The following is a 22043-nucleotide window of genomic DNA, read 5'->3' on the forward strand; positions in this document are numbered from 1 at the left end:
AACACAGAAAACTCTTGAAAACATTCCCAGATTTAATCCCAGGCATTTCCAAAAAAGATATTGGAAGCTAGCCCAGGTCTGTTTTAAGAGAGTTGAACATTAAATCAGATGGGCAAATAGTCCAACTAAGGCCAAGCAAGTTTCACATGTAACCAAAAGACGCTGCGGGTTAAGTCACATTGTGCACCATGTAAATCTTAAACAGAACTGCATTTGAGAGTTGTGATGCTTCATTTGGGCTTGCTTTCCTTCTTTATGCACAAATCTCATTTTAATAAAATGCAATGTCACCACCAAGCAATAGCCCTTGCAGAAAGCTATTAAGTAGCCAAATCCCATCCCTTCCAACATGCTCACCTGCTTTTCCAATCTGAACTGCCAAGCGGGTGAGCTTGCCCTGCAATACAGACTTTTCCTTCTTGGGGACCTTGACTTTTTTCTTTTCTTTCTCCTCGTTTTCTACCCCTTCTTGACTTTTCAGTGGCTGGATCTCCAGGGCCACACCATCCTGTGCTTTTGCTGGATCCAGGATGAAACAAACAGCAAGTGAGTGGGGAAAACAATGCAGAATTAGAGCCATATGCAACAGAAAAGAAGGAACGATGGCACAGAGAGTGAGAGGGAAAGAGAGAGAAAATCCCAGTGCACAGGAACCCCAACAGCACTCATCGACACTTGGTACTTTGGAAACCTAGGAAGTCCATGGAGCTCTGCTCCACATCCCTCTGGAATAAGTGACTGCTTCAGCTTGTGAAAATCTCCCCCCCTCAGGAAAATACAATTCCAACAGTTAAGCTGACTACACTTGGAAAGAAAGGCAGCCTTGCTAGGAAGGCAAAGGAATTGCAACTCGAGGTGAGGATCTATTTCCCAGATCATCTTACTGATTTGTTGCCTGTCCCTGTGCAAGGCATCTCCTCTATCAAAATTTCTGTAAAATGAATCTTATCAATACTTACCTTACTGCGCTGGCAAGATGGAGGGGGCTAAAAAAGCTAATTTAGGAACACTTACAATACACAAACTCCCATGGCATAACTAAATCTAGCATCCAGCACCTTGGCAGAGGGCAGTACTGGCTAAGTTAGAAACAAGAGTAAACAATGCAGATTTTTTTTTAAATTTCACCTGCTCAGATGGACAGAGAAAGTGAAAGAGGGCTTCAGTTCAGTCATTGAGAGAGTGCAATACTCCGAAAGGAAATCTACAAGTGCTCCAGACTCTGGGAGGATATACAGCATAAAAGATGAATTCACACTTTAAAAGGTGATCTCAAGAGAATATTCTGGCAAATAATTCCCAAAATCTTGAAAAGCTTTCTTCCTATTAGATCCCTTGTATTATGCCTTCTTAATGCACTGGGTGGTACTGCTTTTCACTGTTCACAGGCAAAATTTGTGGAATTGAAGGTGGGAAGAAAGGAGCGGGAGAGGAAGGTTAATTATGAGGGAGCAAGGGCTGTCAGCTAATGAGAAGTGAATCTGTTAGTCCATTTTTCCTCTCCTTTTCTCCTATAATTTTGCAATCTAGTTCCAAATGCTTAGACCGTCTGCTAAATCCAGGAGGCAGATCACCAACTGATACATATCAGCATAATTGCAGCAATTCACATAACCTAAGAGGTGGGCATTATGTCCCTAATTCCCTAGAATAAATAAAAGTTTTAAACAAAGCCAAATGCTGAACATTTTTATCTCTTCTGTATTGCTCATCTGGACATTTATAAACACTATTACATTTTTAAACATATAGTGCAATACAGATTGCTCATCATAACCAAACATAGACATGTCATCCACTACCAAAGTTATATAGCTTCAAAAGAATTCTTGTGTGTGAATGCCTTATAACTGATCTGCACAGTTAGGATTTAAGGGCATGACCAGGGGTGGGGAAAGGAGAGGAGAATCAACCCCAAAATAACCCAAAAGTTCAGATCAGAAGAAGGGAAAACTCAAAACTGCTGAGAAAAGGGAGAGAAAGAGAAAGGTGAAGGTGCAGTAGGGAGAACAGACAGGTGCAGAAATGGGCTTCTTCACCATAGCCTGGAAAGAACAGGGGGTGAAACATATCAGAGAATAGACACTCACTTCGAATCAAAAGGCCATGAGAAGAACAGAGTGTAATGGCTACATATGCTGAACCCACCACAGGGAGCTGATTTTTAAAAGTTTAGATTGAAGGCTGTGGGTAGGGACATAAATTCCATGTAATTTTGAGGAAGCAAGAGACCACATCAACCTAAAATAATAAATAAAGCATCCAAAAGATAAGTCAGACTTTAGGTATGACACAACCTCATAGGTTTAGCTGAGAGAAAAAGGAGCCTTCTTAAGGTCCTATATGCATTTTGATTTTGTCTCAAATTCTGTGTATGATGCCCTTCCTTTCTTTATGAAGAAATTGACATTTATGAAACTTAAGTGGGAGCAATGTACATGTGTAAGAGAAAAACAAAGGGTCACGGAGAATGTTCATTTGGCAAAAACATTCATGGACTGTCGCCCACTTCATCAGATAGATGCACTGAGTATTGCCTGAGATATTCATGCACATAAGTGGGGAGAGAAAGAGATGGAGGAACAGCATTGCAAAATCATGGATGATTATCTTAACAATGGTAATTTAACAGCTGCTGAGAGGTGACAGCACAGACATAAATGTGAAAGTCTGTTTATCTACGCCACAGTGTCAATGACCACTTGTTCAACTACCATTGTTAAGATTGTCATCAACATTTATACCTTTTGCCTTTCTGTTCCACTTCATTATTCTTCCATCCATTCACAGGTACGAATTATCTGCTTGCTCAAGTAATATTCCATTCATCTAATGAAATGGGCTATGGTCTAGAGAAGCTTATAAAATGTGTTCATCTTTAAGATTAAGACACAGGGCTTGCTGTTGTGTTTGCTGCAACAGACTAACATGGTTACCTCACTGGGGATATACAAATAAATTTCACCCATAATGCCAACTCAGAAGCCTCAACAAGCTGAAGGTGCTGTGGCAGAATATATGGAAAGCTGTCCCAGAAAAGAAGTGGGCAGAAGGAAAAAACAAATAAAAAGGTGGGTGGCTAGCACTGTGATAATCATTACACTCTCTTCCAGAACAACAAGGCGAGATTCCCGCCGTAGCAACAAAGAGCACAGACTCATGGGAAGAAGGAAGGAGGAATGCTCAGTAGTTAGTGTGGTGCTGGTTCAAAGGATGGAGAGGCTGGTTACCTTTGTTGCGATTTTCAGGGGCTCCGGTTTTTTTACCTGTTCAGACAAAGAGAGAAAGGGTGGAGCACTGAGCACACGGTTCTTGATATCGATGTGCCTGCTGGCGAGGACACCCGTATGCGGGGGCTCAGTGCTCTCTTAGGGAAGGCTGCCAGATGGGGAGGGGACTATATAAGGCACAGGTGCCATTTGAGCACCATCACAAAAAGGGATGGAGAAGTTCAATATTTCCCCCAATGTAAATGCCAAGGCACATCCCCCCTTCCAACTCATTCTCACTCCAGGAAGCAGCAAGCAGCTACAGAAGTAAGCATCCAACTAAACGAATGGAACAATGCTCTTAGAACTAATGGATGTTTGGAGGTACTATGATGAATTTAGTTTCAGCTCCCAGCACTGCAAGAAATGCCTTGTGTAATTATGCCAGTTGCTTATCCTTGGGTGACAGTTCCAAATGGGGGTTCTGATTTAGACACTCAATCTCTTTTACATATAGCCTTCTGGAATCAGTCATTTTCAAAAGTGTTTTAGCTACTTTTAGTACAGGGGCAGACAACCTTCACTACAACTGCCACAGCATGGCTAATGTTTGGGGAATTGTAAAAAATCTCTGGAGGGTCCTGAGCTGCCTACAGATTACAACTTTCTGCTAGAAAACTGAGGTTGCCAGATGAACAGTAAAGTCTTTCCTACCTCCCTTTAATCAGGAACAGGATCCCTGTATAACAGAAGTGAAGTTCAAAACTTCTCCAAAACAGCATCTAGAGAGGCCTACATTTTATCTGAAGATCTTGAATCCAAATCTCTAACAGAAACAGTTTATAAACACTGCTGGTTCATAAACATTTGTAATTGCTTGTAATTACAACTCATACTGCATATGCCTTAACCATATAAGTCCATGGTCCACACTACCATATAAACCTGTAAAGATCAAAGAGAGCTATCACCTCTGCTGAAGGAGCTCTGGATCACTTGTAGAAAAATCCATGTTGCTACCACTCATCTAGTGCCTTAGTATTATGTATGGAACAAAAGGTAAAAATAAACAAATAAAAGTGTGTTGGAGCAATAAATCTGCATTATGTGATTAATGGCATAAAGATTTACATGCATATATTCAATAGTTTTCCTGGTGCTGATGTTTTATTTTACAGTGTGTGAGCTTCTCTTTTTTAATTTGGAAAAAATGAAATAAAATGGGGTGTGTGTGTGTGTGTGTGTGTGTGTGTGTGTGTAAGCTCTCTCTCCAAATACAATGCCAACTACTTTCATCATTCAACTAGGACACTTATTGTTTAAATTTTATTTTGATGAAGATGGCATTCTCTGCTTAAAGGACATCAGACTTTCTGCCTCGGTTCAGCAGCTCTAGTGATGGTGGAGGGCAGCATGCCCTGGGGGCTCACTAGAGAATGCCCCATAGTCATCACTGCTTGGAACATGCCGCCTTCTCCAATGTAAGAGAGAATGTTTCTGCAGAGGTGTATAGGCAGAGAAGCCTTATGAAATCTTGGATGGATTTTTTTTAAGGATTTTGTAACAACCTCTCCCCCCCCAAATTAAAAAGCCATTTTATTAGGCACGCTGTTACAGCTGCAGCCATTTCAATTTTTTTCCTGGTTTTTATATTTTAAAAAATATACAAGAAGAACCAACTTTTGTGCATGTGGAGAGACAGGATAGGCTGGCTACTGGAAAAATAGCCCAGCCATCTCTCCTCTTGTCTCAGACTCTTTAATGCAACTGACAAGCACTGTCTTTTTGTATAGTTTTATTTGAAAAAATGCTGCAGATTTCATCATCAGGTCACTTTACTTCTCCCTGCATGACTTGCCAGAATGTATTTAAAGTAGAAATGCCTCCTTTGACAACTGTGAGCAAATCCAACCTGTGGGCAATGTTTCTGTTTTTGTTAACTGCATACCAATTGTCTTCAGAGGGCAAGTGAGAAAGCATCAAAGCCATATTTGGAAACTAAAGCTACTGTGTAAAACTTAGTGTGAATTAGCACAGCTTATGTGAGTGACAGCCAGCATCGTCCAAGGCATGCAGCTGAATTTGTCCAGGATCAGTCTGCCTGCTTTGATATAAACCTGCTTGGGTCATATTTAACATCCAAAGTTGCTGCTGTCCCATCTGAACTTACTATTCTACAAAATGGGGATCAAAATGACATTCTTCAGGGTTGTTCTGGGGGTTAAAAACAGCACATTAACAGTGCTACAGAAATTATTCCTGATTATTCATTACAAAAACAGTAGTGTTTAATGGCATCTGTCTTCACTGGTCCCAAACCATAGCAGCTGGTGGTGGTGGGAAACAGAACTTCTTTTTAAGACACCTCTCCCACACAAGGACAATGACAAAACAAAGACATCCTTTTATTTTCCTTTATTCCAACTTCTGTTAGGCAGAGGCGTCATCATGCTCAGATTAAAATAAGCACAAAACAAAACATTTTTAAAAATATGTACTTTCTACTCAAGCCTTTGGAATAGGAGGTGTGCAACAGACATGGATCATCCTAACAAAAGGTAAAACCTTCCCTTTAAAGCTTAAAGAACAAAAGAAGAGTCAGGCTATGGGTCCTATAACAAGATCCAGCCAGATGCTCCTGAAAAGTTTACAAGCAAGATGTGCAGACCTCAGTTCTCTCCATCACCGTTTGAGCCCAAACATCTGGTATTCTTTCTTTGGGATACCTATACTGGCTACATTTTTAGTTTATAACTTTAAACATATAGAGTTACCCCACACCCAGTATCTCTTCACAAAGCCCCAAAAGTCTGAATCTGGATATACTCAGGAAGTATATACTCCCTACCCCTATTAATCAAGTGTCAATAAGGCTAAAGAATTCTAAGAAGATGTTTCCCACAGAAAGCCTGGCTCTTGAGTATTACCTTTCTTGACCTTCTTCTCCTCTTCCCCTTCTCCAGCACCCAGAAGAGTGAAAATTATTCCAGTTTGTGAATTGACACCCACAGCTGTGACCAACATTCGACCAGAGCCCTCCATCACATGCGTACCTAATTGTTGTTTTTAAAAAAAGGTGCAATGTGGAAAAGAGAAACAAAAGTTTAAATAAAAATCCAATCCATTCAATGAAGTAGTTGAGATAGTAAATAGGCAATGGACGTCACATTACTGGCCACTCTTTCAAAACTAGACTAAGCAACTGATGGCCAGATTCTGTACATACACCACAGTATCCATGGCATGCCTGTGTAAACTGGTTTCTCTCAATGGAGAAGCAGCATAACACAAGGAAAGGAACAAGTCTGTTATGTGGGGCTGCCATAATAACTGACATACTAAGGCTAGTGCAAATATAGGCAAGGATACTAATCTTTTGCTTCAGGGTAGGGGGATTATTTATTGATTTTATTTATTATATTTCTATTCCAACCCCCCAATTAAATGAATAACACTCAGAACAGTTAACACCATAATTACAAGGAATTTACAAAATGGTCCAGTGGAATATCACAAAATTGCTCCCCTGACATACAGAACTCTTTGGAGCTCCAATAATGATGGCCAGTGGAGCAGGGACTTTTATTATATATACAGGCTCACCTGATAAGGTGATACCATAACACCAAAGTTCAAGACCAACTTCCTGGGCCTAACAAATAAAAGGGACAGGACAGGCTATTGTACTTAGCACACTTACCAGAAAGCAGCATGGGGTCTTTTTCCAGAGATTTCTTCACCTGGTCTGACTCCCCAGTAAGGGAGCTCTCATCTATTTTCAGATCATTGCCTTGGATCAGGATCCCATCTGCAGGTAACAAGTCGCCTGAAAGAAGCATAAATCAACAGATCATCAAAGTGTTCAGTCATTTGCCAACAAAACCAACATGTCACCTGTCATGTATGAAGATCAAACTACATATTGTGCTTTATGCATAATGTGTAGCAATGTCTCTATTTTTATTTCAGTTACAGGGACAGGTGCTGCAATCCTTACTGAGAATAAAGCCAAAAGGTGGCTTACTTATTCATTTCCTAGCAAGTTTCTTTTTAGTGTTAACAATAATGTGTTTTAAATCTCTAGCTATGCAATCACACTGGAAGGCAAGAGATAAGCCTCCCCACCCTGTATGCTGAATTCATGATAAATTGGAGAGTGGGGAATCATATGGATTTATAGATGTTGTTGGACTGTATTCATCACTACTGGGTAGGCTGGCTAGGGGTGCCAAGAGTTGCAATCAGTACTCCTGGCCTACATTCAATTGCTACTCTCAACAAAGTAGGTTCATTGAATCAATGGAACTCACTTAAATGTTCATTTATCTTTCAGCTACTGATTTAATGGGTCTAGTTGGGACCAGCAGGCGGACTGTGGTTGAGGACTGCACGTCCACCACTCTACATACAATTACAATAAAAACATTATTGAACAAACATCTAGTTTAGTCCCAAGATCTATTTGAATTGAAGGGCAGAGCCTCCCTCCCCCACAAACAGTAATCCGCTCTTCTTATACACAGATTTTTTATACACGGATTCAAGCATCCAGTTTGAAAATGTTCAAAAAAGTATAAATTACAAATATCAATCCTTGATTTTCTATTTTTTATAAGGGACACCATTTTGCTATGTTATTATAGTTAATGGGACTTGAGCCTTCACAGATTTAGTTATCCATGGAGGATGTTGGAACCAAGTCCCAGTGTATAACAAGGGTCCACTGTACTTACAGTTTTTTAAACTGAAAAATTATGGGTTTGATGTGACTTCAGTAAGGCTGAAAGGATGTTTAAAGCAGATAAGAACTTTATGATACTTTTGACACTAACTAACAATCTGAATGTGCATGTTTAATATGATATTCTTACATCAGAGAAATCTCTTTGTGCAAGCACTGACAGTGTATGGGAACACAGTGCTTTGGCTTCCACAGTGCAGAGTCTGGTGCATCTGCTCCCTTTTCACTAACTAGACCAGTGATGGCAAACCTTTTAGTGACCAAATGCCTAAACTAAAAGGCCATTCTGCACTGGGTGTTATCCGGTGCTGGGACTTCTGGGGGTGGGTGGGGTGCAATTTCCAGGGCAGGACTTCCAGAATGGGATGTCTTCCCCCCACCCTCCCAGGTCTATAGCTGCCTCTCTGGAGACAGCTGAAGGCCTGGGATGGCCGGGAAGGAAGAGGAACAGGTACGTGCCTGTTCCTCCTCCCCACCCATACCCTCCTGGGCCTTCAGCTGCCTCCTCTTCACCACCCTCTCTGTGCCACAGAAAATGGTTTCTCTGTCATAGGTTCGCCGCCATGGAACTAGACTCTTTATCACTGGCTATGCTCGCAAGGAATAATGGAAGGTGCACTCCAGCAACATCTGGAGGACCACATGTTCCACATTATCAAATAAATCAAAATATCCAAAGTCCATCAAATTAGATCCCTCCTACTATTCACATACTTTGACACACCACATACTTCTATCTTTGAAAATGAGGCTCTTGCAAGACATTTCTAGGTGATGTCAAGACTGTACACACAGCCCTGGTAATAAAAAGTGGCAAAAAACATCAACAAGGGGAATGTACTAATGCTGGTGAGCTCTTCCACTTTTTCACCAGAGCAACTAATGTAGGGAAAGAAGAAATCTTCAAGCAAGTTACTGTTTTCACTCACCGTATTTGACTTGAGCAATGTCTCCCACCACAATCTCAGCCACAGGGATTTGGATCACCTGCCCCTTGCGTATGACTGTGAACTTCTGTTCCTGCTCGATGCGGCTCTGTAGGCCCCGGAACTGTTTCTCCTTGCTCCAGTCATTGAAGGCTGTGACCAGGACCACAATAATGACAGAGAAGAGAATGGCTGCTCCCTCAATCCATCCAGCCTGAGCCTCACCTTCATCCTCTGCACTGCCCTTTGCTTCTCCACACACTGTTACGAGACATGAAAAAGAAACAGAGTCAAATGCTGAGAACTACATTCTTATCTTTTATAGCACCTTTCATCAGTTGCTTCGGGAGGGCCTTTAAACAATATGACAAAACAGCATTGTTGTTCAAGACCAGTGGTTTCCAACCTTGATATCTCAAATATTGTTGGACCATAATTCCCAAAATCCCAAGATATCATGATCAATAGCAAAGGATTCTGGGAGCAGTACTCCAACAAGACCTCGAGATCCAATATCTGCAATTACTGAATCATAGAGTTGGAGGAGACCTGGAGTGCCATCATGTCAAATCCCCAACAGATGGACATTCAGCCTCTGTTTAAAAGCTGTTCTAGACCAGCTCTCCTACACCTGATGTATAGCATCAATACAATGTAAAGAAGGGGCATATCCAGTGTTTACGGTGTATAATCTTGAGAACAGAAGAAGCCCCCAAAGCACGGAGTGACAAAGAGACAAGAACAGACCCACCAATACCCACCTAATTACATACGGTATATTGTGCACACCTAGCTGTGGGTAAGCCCTAGTGAACACTGTAGAACCTCTTGCTGAATAAATATGTGTAACACTTGCCCTAAGCCACACAGTGAGCACACAAAAGCAGGAGTGTCAGCCTGTACAAATTGCACAGATGAAGAAGAACTGTTTCACAGAAAGTGTGCACCCTTAGGGAGAGTGCATACAAGGCATAAAAAATGTTGACAACAGTGAAAGAGCTAGCAAGTCCTGCTTGCTTCTTTGCACTGGCAGTCTGACCTTATTAATTTTTCTTAACATAACAATTCCAGGTTACTTTTCCTCACAGGCCCAATGGCACTGTTTTTGTGAAATACAAAATATCTACAATACAGCAAGGGGGAAAACACAAGGCAATATCATCTGAAGATTTTCTCAGTTTGGCTTGGATTTTTTATCTGTCTCCCCATAAATCTGGGAATAGCCCAGGAAAATGCATATGTCAAACTTAGTACTCAAAAGATGTATGCTGCACACTTTGCCCACTCTCTGCCCACCATTTCCTCTTCTCATTAGTTGAGGCATATACCACTGAATCCCCCTTTTCTAGACTTTATATTTTCATACACATGTACAGTGGTACCCCGGGATACGAATGTGCCGCCTTACGAAATTTCCGGGTTACGAAAAAAATCCCTTTAAAAAAACTGTTCCGGGTTACGAATGTTTTTTCGGGTTACGAAAAAATTTTTGGTGCTTTTCGGCGCTATTTCACACCAAATCGCGGCTTTTCCCCATTAGCGCCTATGGCTTTTTCGGCTTACGAAGCCTTTCGGGTTACGAAAGCGGCGGCGGAACGAATTATTTTTGTAACCCGGGGCACCACTGTACATCACTTGATTGCCCCAAGGATTATTAGTGATAGCTAAACATACCAACTGACTCAGACGAAAAGCTCTGACCCATGCAGCCATGTCAGGAGACATTAAGGCTTCATTTCCAGTTAAAAATGTGTAACAGCCAATTTGCATGAGCAAGTCACCTGATGTTGCCATCAACAAGTGATGTATATCCATCCACGGATTTCAGAATTTTCGGTGACCCTTTTCATGCCCACAAGCCTGTCTGGGTCTGCATTGATGGATCCCACATAACCACAAGTGAGTTATCATTTCTGGTTTACTTTCAGATGATTTTCTAGATTTTTGTTTGTTTGTTGAAAAGGTACTTGGGGGTCTTGAGCAAGTTCTGGGAGCAAACAATAAAAATTATTTTAAAAAATGGGCTTGGGCTGCAGACATGACGTCTACAGGCTACATTTTCTCCAAACCTGTTTCATGATCAAATGGGTGGAAAGGACCAATCACACTATTCATCCTCCACAAAACATAACAGGGAGTTCTTGGAAACTGACTCCGAGACAGTCAGCCCACAGTATTGGCAGGCTATCCATCTTCATATTAGAGCATCTGCAGGTGGCCCCACCCCATTATACTCAATAGTGGTGCATGTATGCAGCTGTGCCAGCATGGTCACAGGCATGTCATGTGTCCCTAGAGAATAATGGGACTTGAGGTCCTGAGCTTTTTGGTATCTGCAAGGGTATGTGTCCAGAACAGAACCCCTGTCAATACAGAGGGGCTGACTGTACTCATCTCCACTGGGATTGAGAAAGCTAATTTAGCCATTCATGTTCAGACAAGAAAGAACCAGCATGGTGCAGTAGTTTGAGTGTTGAACTGGGACTCTGAAAAACTGTAGTTCAAATTCCTGCTTGGCTATCAAAATCCACTTGATGATAGTGGGCGAGTCACACTTTTTTAGTGTTAGGGGAAGGCAATGACAAAACTTCTTTGAGCAAATCTTACCATGAAAACTCCATTTTAGATTTGGCATAATGTTGGCCCTAAATACACTAAAAATATCAGATCTTGTGTGATCCTGGAAGTTAAGCAGGATCAGCCCTGATTAGTTCTTGGATGGGAGACTGCCAATGAATACCAGGTTCTATAGGCTACATTTCAGAGGAAGGGACTGGCAAAACCACCTCCAGGTATTCCTTGCCTAAGAAAACCCCATGAAATTCATGAGGTTGTCATTGTTCATGCTGAATACCTTCATTTGATTGATGGGCAAATTTATTTCAGAGAAGGTAAAACCTTCCAGTTCATAGAAACAGATTTTCTCTTTAGCTTTCTATTTTCCTAGAAAAAAAAAACTTCCGTCAGCTGCACAGGACTGAAAATGTGTAATGACTTGCAACAACTCAGAAGGTAGAGGAGGAAGATGAACAGCATTTTCATTGTGAGGAGAGTGCTGCTCGAGGCTGTTTGCTATATCCACAAGAAACAGAAGTACATGGAAATTCATATGTCTATATGTTTCTTGGAGCTAAGGGTCACTCTGGTAAAGAATTTGATATCTCTCCTTAGTGTAAAACAAGCACAGTCCTGGTTATATCTAGCATGTGAACTAATTCCTTTCCCCATAAGTAAGTCTATGACCATCACATTTCTACTTGGGGCAAAATTTCAAACCTGAGGAGGAAAACACAAAAGATAGTGAACTTATGATTCATTGAGGATGCCTACTTCATAGCTGGGGTGAATCTTTTTAAAATGCCCTTTTAAAAACAGAGGTGGGAATTGGGTAGACCTCCAGATAAAACCAGGTGGAACCGTGCAGCCCTAGGCAGCATAGCCAATGGTGAAGAATACTGGGAGTTGCAGCATCTGGACAGCAACACAATTCCATATTTTTCCTTAATTCCAACCATATTTTAAAGGCTAATTTAAAGATGTGTAATGTAAAAAATTTCTACTTCTACAATCAGTTGTGGTTTGAATTCACACAAAATGTTCTATAAAGTTTTGTTGCTGACCAAGTATCTCAAGCAAAGTTTTCTTCCCATCTTCATTGTTTCACAAGCATAGTGATTGAATACATTACTCTTGTCTAAACTACAACTTCCAGTATAGCTAGCCAGCTAGCTAGCCAGCTAGTATGCTTAAATATCATTTTCGGAAACCATGACATGTAGAAAAGGAATTATTCCTATATCCCCAATCTACAGAGATAATATGTTTCTAGACCATGGTTATCTAGCCTCTGATCAACTTGCTTTCATCCATGAGCCTGCTGTATGTTGCTGAAGGCTTAGTATAAAGCTTTTTGAAATGCCAGTGGAGGTTCGTCCACACAGCAGGTGGGAGTTGACACAATTATGAACATATTAGCTGGCTCTATAAGTAAGTTCTATAAAAGGAACAGCTTTCTGAACATCAGCAGCCATGCTGGAAACTAATTTGCAGATTACATTAATGCAGAATAGGAATGACAGACCACAAGACATTGACTCACTATTACTGGATACGTCCTGTTGCCAGGCAAAACTTTCAGCAACAGAGTAACAGGGACATTGTGATGCTAGTCCCAAGTATTGTAAGCCTATTTAGGAACATGTAGATTGAGGGGGATAGATGTTGGGCCCAGTATGTGCATTCTAAACCATGGATAGGCATAGAGCAGCCCAAAGGTTGCATGCAGCCTCTGAACCTCACTTTTGTTCCCCCTGAAGCCCTCCCATTAGTCCTTTAAATAATTTCAAGCAATTTGTGTCCCCAAACCACAATGCATGAAAGCATATGAAAATACCCCTCAAAAGCACCCCAGAACTCATCCTATGCCCCCCTCCCCATATCTCCATTTTCCTGTGCAGTCCTCATCAAAATAGTGATGGAAAGTCACAAGATATCACTTCCTGTTACCATTTTCAGGTGGACTGTGGAGGAAAACTGGAATTGGGGCTCACTGTGGGTGAATGTACCTTGTAAAGGAGCCTGGGCAGAAAACAGAAACCTGGCCCACAAGTAATTGCCCATCCCTGCTCTAGACCCATGTTTCTTAGCCATGGTAGCTGGATGAAAGTGCAGGACTACAACTTCCAGCTCCCCCCAGCTATCATAGCCAATGGGCAGGGTGGTGGTAGCTGCAGAGACCCAAGTTTGTGAACTACTGTTCTAGACATCGAGTACTATCATTTCTACAAAACCTCTGGCCCATGAATGGTCCAGCTCAGAGATCACTAGGAGAGTTTTGCTGCTGTTGCTGAGATCAGCTACAATAATAATAATAGATTTATTTCTAGCCTGCCCAATCATGAAGAATCCGGGTGGGTTACAACAATAAAATACAACAAATTACAATAGAGTTACAAATTACAATGATGGCTTTCAAAAAAAAATTGCACAACTGGTGGTGATGGTGATGTGAATATTTTGCATCCACTTTGTACGCTTTACAAAAAGAAGTTTGGGGGGAAATTTACACTCTTGGGGAATTCAGTTGAATGCATGCTGACATGCATATACAGTACCTTAAGAGTATGTATATCCTTGAAATGTCCAGACATTCACTTCCAGTTCTACTGTTTCAGCTTTTAGGGGAACTGGAACATGATTATTGGAATATTACCATTCTTGCAGGCTTTCAGGAACAGAATGAGACTTTGGGAGACTTTGAAACTATGGAGAGGTACATTTGGGGAATTGCACTAAAATGGTGTGTGTGTGTGTGTGTGTGTGTGTGTGTGTGTGTGTGTGTGTTGGATGATCTCATGGCTCCACCTCTACCACAAAGTATATGGACAGGCCTGAAAAACTTGCCCATATACACTGTTCTTCCACACAGGGCATTTGGTTGCTTCCATCTCTGAGGTGAAGAACACCGCAAACAGAGTGTGAGTCTTCTTGTCTGGGGCTGTGTCTTTGGGATGCTTTCTCCAGGGAGCCTCAATTGACAACCTCTCTTACGCCTTCTCTGAAGCCAATGAAGATGAACTTCTGTCTTCCCAGCACTTTTTAAACCATACTCTGCATTGGTTTTATCCAGCCACTGTAATGTTTTAATGTTTTCATATTGCCTGGGCTGTTTTAATAAGTTTGATGTCTGATTTTGACAGTTGGTTTTATTGTCTTAAGTTATCCTTACTGAGTGTTTGCTGGACTGAGATTGTATTACTGAAGAGTTATATAAACATTAGAAAATCAAGATGAAACCAGATGTAAAAAAAATCTGTGCACAATTCTGTGCAAAGAAAAGGAAATTGCTACAACCTATGTGTTTCTGGGCATATGTATATATTTAAGTAGATTAAACAAATGTGCATTTATTTGCTTCTTTATTATCCTTGTTCTGATCACTAGATGAAAAATAGCTTTTTAGAGCACTGAATCCCCACCCCTAATCATAAAAATCTTTTTCCCTGAGATTTGCCTAGTGACTGACTGCACTTTTCATTTTAAAAGATTTTTACAAACATAAAAGCTAAGGGCTTTATGCTTTAAAAATGATGCTGATTCTCAAGATACTGAATCCTCTATCTCATCAAAATACTGTGAATGAACACAAGCATGGAGTTACATACAGCTTATCACATGTTTATTGTGCAATTCTACACATAGTTACCTGAGAGTAAGCCCCACTGAACCCAAGGGCAATGACCTTTAGGTGACTTTAAAGGACTGTGTTGTAAGTGCACAAGGGAAAAAGTCAGTCTCCTGTGGATTGGTTATACCATGTATTTGAGTGGGGTGAGTAAATGATATGCATAGTCCCATGCAAGAATTTTAGTCACACTCTAATGTTAGCGGACATCCTATGACTTGTAACAGTCAAAGAAAGGCTAACAGCCTATGCTAAGAAAGATGAACAAACATCCTAACAACAACTAAGAGACAGAAAAGGGGGGAGGGGGAGGAGGAGAGGGAGGGAGGGAGGGAGGGAGGGAGGGGGAGAGAGAGAGAGAGAGAAAGAAGAAGAAAAAATTCATATGCCAAAAATTAAAAAAAAAGCTGTGCAATTTCCACTTGACTACCATGTCTAGCCCCTGAAGTCAATTTTTGATCATATAATCTAACATTTCCTCAATTCAGTTTTAATAACAAGGCATAATCAGCTACTTTATTTACCCCAGAGCTCAAAAATCGCTGGATATAAGGCCCTTAATTAAGAATGTATAGTCACTGGCACATTTTAGGTAATAAATCTAAAGAGCTGTCACAAATTGATGTTTCAATAAGAAACATTTAAGAGCAAAGTGATAAACTAGGCAAGTGTAAGTGGCAAAGAACAGATGTATTTGGCTCAAAACTGCTGAAGTAACTAAAAAATGAAATTATAAAAACTACTAACTATATAAAATCACCTTATGTGCCAGAGGTCTGCAAGACAGGTAAAGTAGTATGTGTGCACGCACGTGTTTGTGTGTGTGTGTGTTTAAAGGCTGTAGAATGGTTTGTGGAATAGGAGGACTGTGAGTCATTTCAGACTCAGGAAAAAATCAGTGAAAAATGTAGTAGTCAGGAAAGGATTGGTACAATCCACCCACAGGATGACCTTATAGAACAGCCACACTAAAAACAGAGTTCCTGTACAGCCCTCCTAAAAAGTACATTTAAGATCAAGACTGAAGCTACGCCTTACGAAAGGACCAAGTTCTATAAAAAACAGACAAGCTAACAGTGCAGTCAGAATGGAAATATTTGAACGGCTGATGTCAAAGGGACACAAAGCAAGAGCTGAACAAGACTTGGGCCCAGGAAGGGTTCAGAATCATAACAGAGGGCTCAGCTCATAGTGGGATATATGATAGTCACTTCAGGAGAAACTGGAGCAGCATTTGACTAGGCAGAGGACTCTTGAAATGCCCAGCTGGGATCAGTGTTCACCACTCTTTAAAGCAGCCTAGAAGCTGAATTTCTAAGAATGACAAGCAATGTCCTCAAGAACAGGAATCCTGGGGCTTGATACAATCAGGAAGAGTAAACCAGAGTTTGACAAGAAGAAGGACATAGAAACAAAGCTGGATACATAGACAATGGTGATACACCTGTGAAATTTCTTACAGAAAGAGATTTCTCATTCCAAGCAGCAAAACAGGCTATGCTCTGGAACAGTCAAACATAAATAGAAGAAATTAGAAGTACTTGGGGTATGAAAACACCACAGATCATTTGTAGTTACCCTGAAATTATTAGCCTTGGTTCTCAGATCTTTCTCTCCTTCACCGTTCTCCTTTCCACCTGGCCCAAGCCTATTTCCAGATACCTACTGGTGACTCGGACGTCTCTCATTCATAGGATCACTTTAAGTCAAAGTCCACTGGATGGCAGTTAACAGGAACCCCACAAACAGGATAAGAACTCTACACTTTCCTGCTCCTTTTCCCTAGCAACTGGTATTGAGACACACACTGCCTCTGATAGTGGAAGCTAATGTATATCCATCATGAACTGGTAGCCTCCTTGATTTTTTTTTTTAAAAGGACATGATTTGGAAATTGGCTATAAGATTGAAAAACAGTATTCTGATGTAGAAGGATATATTTTAAGGAAGATCCAAGAGAACTTTTACTAAGGAAACATTGTACATCTCTAATCTCCTGGAAATTCTTTTAGCCTTAACAAGCATTTGGATCATATTTTTAAAAATGCAAATAAATACTTTTGATAAGGCATACTACTACATTGCTAGTTATGTCACCAACTATGATAAGCCAGAAAAGGTGATAATATTGCTAATTTCAGAAATTAGAAAGAATCTCTGCTAGAACATGGCCACATAGCCCGAAAAACCCACAAAAAACTATGGATGCCAGCCATGAAAGTCTTCGACTTTACATTGCTAATTTCCTTGTAAACTTTTAGGATGATAGGGCCGAAGAAGAATAGGATGATCTTACAAAACCAGATGGTTTGCCAATGAAATGTCAAATGAAATTCAGTGCAATGAATAAGATACTTATTGGGGGGGGGGAGAATATGTTAATGTTGTTGAGCTCTAAACTGTCACTTTGTATTACACAGCAGCACCACAGCAGTTAAAAAGGCAAGCAGAAAGGTTAAGAACTATCAGGGAAAAAGAAGAGAAGGGAAAAACTCTACAAGAAATAGCTAACAATGGCCATATCAAAGATCACTGCTGTGTGCACAACTTGATCTGTACCATCAAATCATACATACAAAAAGAAGATTGGATAGAACAGCAAATATTTTTGAGAAAAGGGACTAGAAAATATCAAAAGCAAGAATGATTTCTATTATGAAGAAGTGCCTTGAAGTTTTAACAGTAATTGTCAGCTGAAGGATGGTTTCACAGACAAATGTAAAATGAAGTAGGGATCCTGTCATTTTTTAAAAGAGGAGAGCAAAAGTGAGCACGATATTAATGTTGTCTTGTGAGCTAAGCCTGATGGTGATGATGATAATTTGAACACTAATAACCAGGCAGGGAGCAACTCAGTGGTCTTGGACACATGATGCAATAAGCCAAGGCTGGGCATAAACCTTTGACTTACCATGGATCTGCAGTGTGGAAAGCTAAACACAGACCTTTGCTCCATGGTTAATTTGGCATGTTGGTCAGATGTGGGTATGTTCCCACCCATCCAACATACTGGAGCAGCAGTTGTGTCCACCTTTGGACAACACAAGAAACAAGACATGGAGTGAAGCATGGTGTTTTGTTTAGCAGCTTCTAGTGCAACCAGCAGCAATCTAGAAACATGTACTGTCAAGTAGCTGATATGTGATAAGACAGGGTTTCCCAAAATTCCCTGGGTTGTTGTGGTCTCTGAACCAACATAATGAAATGAACAACTACTGGGTTTCATTAAAAGCTGATACAAATAATTCCTAGGATGTGTCTGCTATTCCAGAGGTAGGTACATTCCTTGGCTTAAGGGCCATGTTACACCACTGGAAACCTTCCAGGGACTAAAGCCCAAATTGGGCAGAACTAAAGCTGCCCCGCAACATCTTTTTCACAACCCCACTTAAATCTTTCCGTGCTCCATTTTTTCCCTCTTTACATCCTTCATTACCCCATGAAGAATTCAGTTGCATAAAACCTTCCAATGGAGAGAGCAGGTTATGGAATGCATGAGCAAGTAATATCTTTGACTCAGGCCAAAGATACTACTGTAATTTTTGTGTCTTTGGTGTTAAAAAAAAACAGCTTGCATTTTGACTCATTGTTAGCCTCTTCTTCCCAGACTTTAGTCCTCCAGATGCTTTGGACTTCAGTTCCCAGAATTCCTGACTATTGGCCATGCTGGCTCAGGGTTCTGGGAGCTGACGTTCAAAACATCTGGAGGACCAACGTTTGGGAACCACTAAGTTATTAGATACTGAAATGCTCAAAAACTGCTTCTACTTCCTTTTAAAGGTAAAAATGGCTTGTGTTAATGGGACTTGCAGCTATGGAACATTACATCTGGTTACAAAAGAAGCAAGATGGCTCCAGAATTCCTAAAACAGCACCTGACCAGAGAAAATATTTGACCTCTTGCTAAATACTGCCACAGCCATCATGGCCTCCTTACTGGTAGAGATGTAATCCAATCTGAACTGTTAATGTTTAGTAGCAGGATATACAATGAAGATGAGGAGTACATTAATCCTCCCTCCATAACTGTAATCCTTCGGCCTGGGAGGGAGTGAATAGGCTGGCCCAGCTCCATCAGGGGCTAGCCTGAAGACAGAGGCTCCTCACTCCATAACTGTCATCCTTCAGCCTGGGAGGGAGTTGACCAGGCAGGCCCAGCTCCACCAGGGCTAGCCTGAAGAAGAAGAGCCCTCCCTCTAGTCCATCTGCCTTGGTCCAGGCATCAGAGGGAGAGAAGAAGCACTGGACCTCATCCCCTTCCCCCCCACCATTCCCTTCTCCTTTTGTGTCATGTCTTTTAGACTGTAAGCCTGAGGGCAGGGAACCGTCTTATTAAAATAATAATTGTAAGCCGCTCTAAGAGCCATTAGGGCTGAAGGGCGGGGTATAAATAATGTTAATAATAATAATAATAATAATAATAATAATACATGATATGCCTTTTTCCTTTAGAAAAGAGCTTGGTGGGTTAGTATCTCTGCCCATTTTTTAACAATTTGATTTCCTATCCATTGACTCCAAGTTTCACATATTATATGAACGTCAGTTTAATTAAAATGTATTTTCAATTGCATGATAATAAACTACATAAAGGATTCCATCTTCTGTTGTAAGATATGTTGTTGAGGTAATATATACAGTGTGCCCGCGCCATACGTGGACGCACTACACACAGCTACCTGTTTATGTGGAAGCCACACGACAATCTAAACAATGGTGAGCGTGCCTGCACGCATGCACACGCCCCATTGTTTCCTATGGGGTGCAAACATATGTGCATTTTCCCTTATGCGGGGGGAGAGGAGGGGGCAGAACGGATATCCCATGTAAGGAGAGGGCCCACTGTAATACTTATTTATATAGAAAATCTTTTATCACCACTTCAATTCAGTCTAACGTATTTACCAGAAACCTAGAATGCTGCACAACATCATAGACAGGAAATAATAATCCAGGATCTATGACAAACATTATTATTTTTAATTAGCAAAATGGAATTATCCACTTGTTGGGGCTTGGCCAGGAACAAGAAAACAAATTTCTTTCCAGAGCATGTTGGAAGTCATCAGGAGCAACTGCCTTAATTGAAATAACATCTTGGATCAAGCTGCATTTTAGGGTTTCAGTACACTAAACTCTGTCAGATTAAGCCAAAGATTGAGGGCCAAGTGTGTGAGAAAGAATGAGAAAGTGAGTAGAAAAATGCAAACATTTTGCTTGGTTTTTTTTGGGGGGGGGGTAATCTGATTAACAAGCAAGTGGGAAAAGATATTTGCATTTAACAAGGAGACAAACAACAGAGAATCTAATTTTTTCAGCTAGGGAAAATTCAGTATACAGTAATGGTTACTACAGATTTACATTCACTGTAAATCTCTTATCAGTCAACAGTCAATGATTAAGAACACAAATACTGCCCCTATGAATTGAAATGAAGGATTTACCTTATGATACAAAGTGACATTCATTTTAGAGCAGTATTTTATTATGGGATAAATGAGGAATACAGTGGACCCTTGTTATACGCTGGGGTTTGGTTCCAAGATCCCCCGTGTATAACAAAATCTGTGTATGCTCAAGTCCCATTAAATATAATGACATAGCAAAATGGTGTCCCTAATAAAAAATGGAACATCAAGGTAAATTTATACTTTTTGGGAACATTTTCAAACCATGTATGCTTGAATCCGTGTATAAAAAATCCGTGTATAAGAAGGGCCAACTGTACTTTTAATCTGGAACGGCTTTAGTTTGACATTGTACGACAGGAAGATCTAACCTTACCCCACTTTGGCAGTGCCTGTCACCTTATCTGGTCCAGTGTGTCTGTGATGGGTAGACTGTTAACACTTAAGCAGGTGGTACTGCTGTACATTTTCATGCCATTCAGCTTGTTTAGGGATGGAAGATCTGCCTTGACCAGAATGTGCCTATTTTACTGCAATATTTTTTGTTTGCCCTGCTCCATCATACCTAACACCAACAAGGTACAGATTACTCACTTTCATTGTCGCCGCCAGGTGGGTGATAGAAAGACAGTCCCAATGAGATTATGGCTGCTATTTCCAAGATGATTAATGTAACGTCCTGCAGTGCTTCCCACACTAATTGCAGGAAAGTTTTGGCCTTTTTGGGTGGAATGAAGTTCTGACCAAATGCTTGCCTTCTTTTCTCCAAATCCGCAGGATTCCCCGATAAGCCTGCAAGCAAAGAAAGGAAAATTAAGAGGCATGGTAAAAGAAACACATTTGCTTTACTATCTATTCCAAAACCTATTTTCCTTCATCTCCCATACGTCTGATTATATATATTGCAGCAGTATTTCCCACTGTATCAAATGTGGAGCTCTCTATTGGTAAATGCTGCTCTGCAAAAACACAGTAGCTGAAACAGATCAAAGGAACTCTGAATGGAATGGTGACTGAGACACAAAAAAGAAAAAGCAATACTTGATGTAATCTTGAGAACCGCTGGCTTCTCAATAACAGGATACTTCTATCTATTTTTGAACAAACAGCATCCTGACCATCACAGCTATCATTAAGCTTCAAAGTATCATGACTGGAAAAAGCCAGGAAATGGGCAACCACTACCTAAGGAATATGATGAATCCACTATTGGGTTGGCCTAGAAAAAACATTCCAGTGATTCATTCCTAGGAGTACCTCTTGCAGAATTATTTTTGTTAAATTTCTCAGAATCTTATTAGCATTTCTGACACATTCCTTAGACTGCAAGACATATTTTCCTTACATAATGGAATGACAGAATCATAAAGTTGGAAGAGACCCCAAGGGCCATCCAGTCCAATCCCCTACCATGCAGGAAGACAACATCAAAGCACTCCTGACAGTGCTTAAACCTCCAAAGAATGGGAATTTATCACACTCCAAGGGAATGTGTGCCACTGTTGAACAGTTCTTACTATAATGAAGTTCTTCCTAATGTTTATGTGGTATCTCTTTTTCTGTAGCTTGAATCCA

The 22043-nt window shown here is 40.7% G+C and overlaps 1 protein-coding gene across 3 annotated transcripts in view; it reads right to left on the minus strand.

Annotated features, from left to right (window-relative positions):
* The window catches only part of ATP2B4 (ATPase plasma membrane Ca2+ transporting 4), a 190778-nt gene that overhangs the window by 43298 nt on the left and 125437 nt on the right, over positions 1–22043 (minus strand). For 2 of the 3 annotated variants that reach the window (XM_042463089.1, XM_042463090.1), the window contains exons 3-8: positions 21063–21260; positions 8880–9137; positions 6910–7035; positions 6137–6262; positions 3231–3266; positions 358–519 (exon numbers count right to left, since the gene is read on the minus strand). In XM_042463089.1, the coding sequence (XP_042319023.1) occupies positions 358–519; positions 3231–3266; positions 6137–6262; positions 6910–7035; positions 8880–9137; positions 21063–21260 (906 nt within the window). The remainder of the gene's footprint in view (positions 1–357; positions 520–3230; positions 3267–6136; positions 6263–6909; positions 7036–8879; positions 9138–21062; positions 21261–22043) is intronic. The other variant, XM_042463091.1, reaches the window with a different exon arrangement.

This window comes from Sceloporus undulatus, chromosome 4, assembly GCF_019175285.1.
Source record: "Sceloporus undulatus isolate JIND9_A2432 ecotype Alabama chromosome 4, SceUnd_v1.1, whole genome shotgun sequence".
Classification (NCBI taxonomy): domain Eukaryota; kingdom Metazoa; phylum Chordata; class Lepidosauria; order Squamata; family Phrynosomatidae; genus Sceloporus; species Sceloporus undulatus.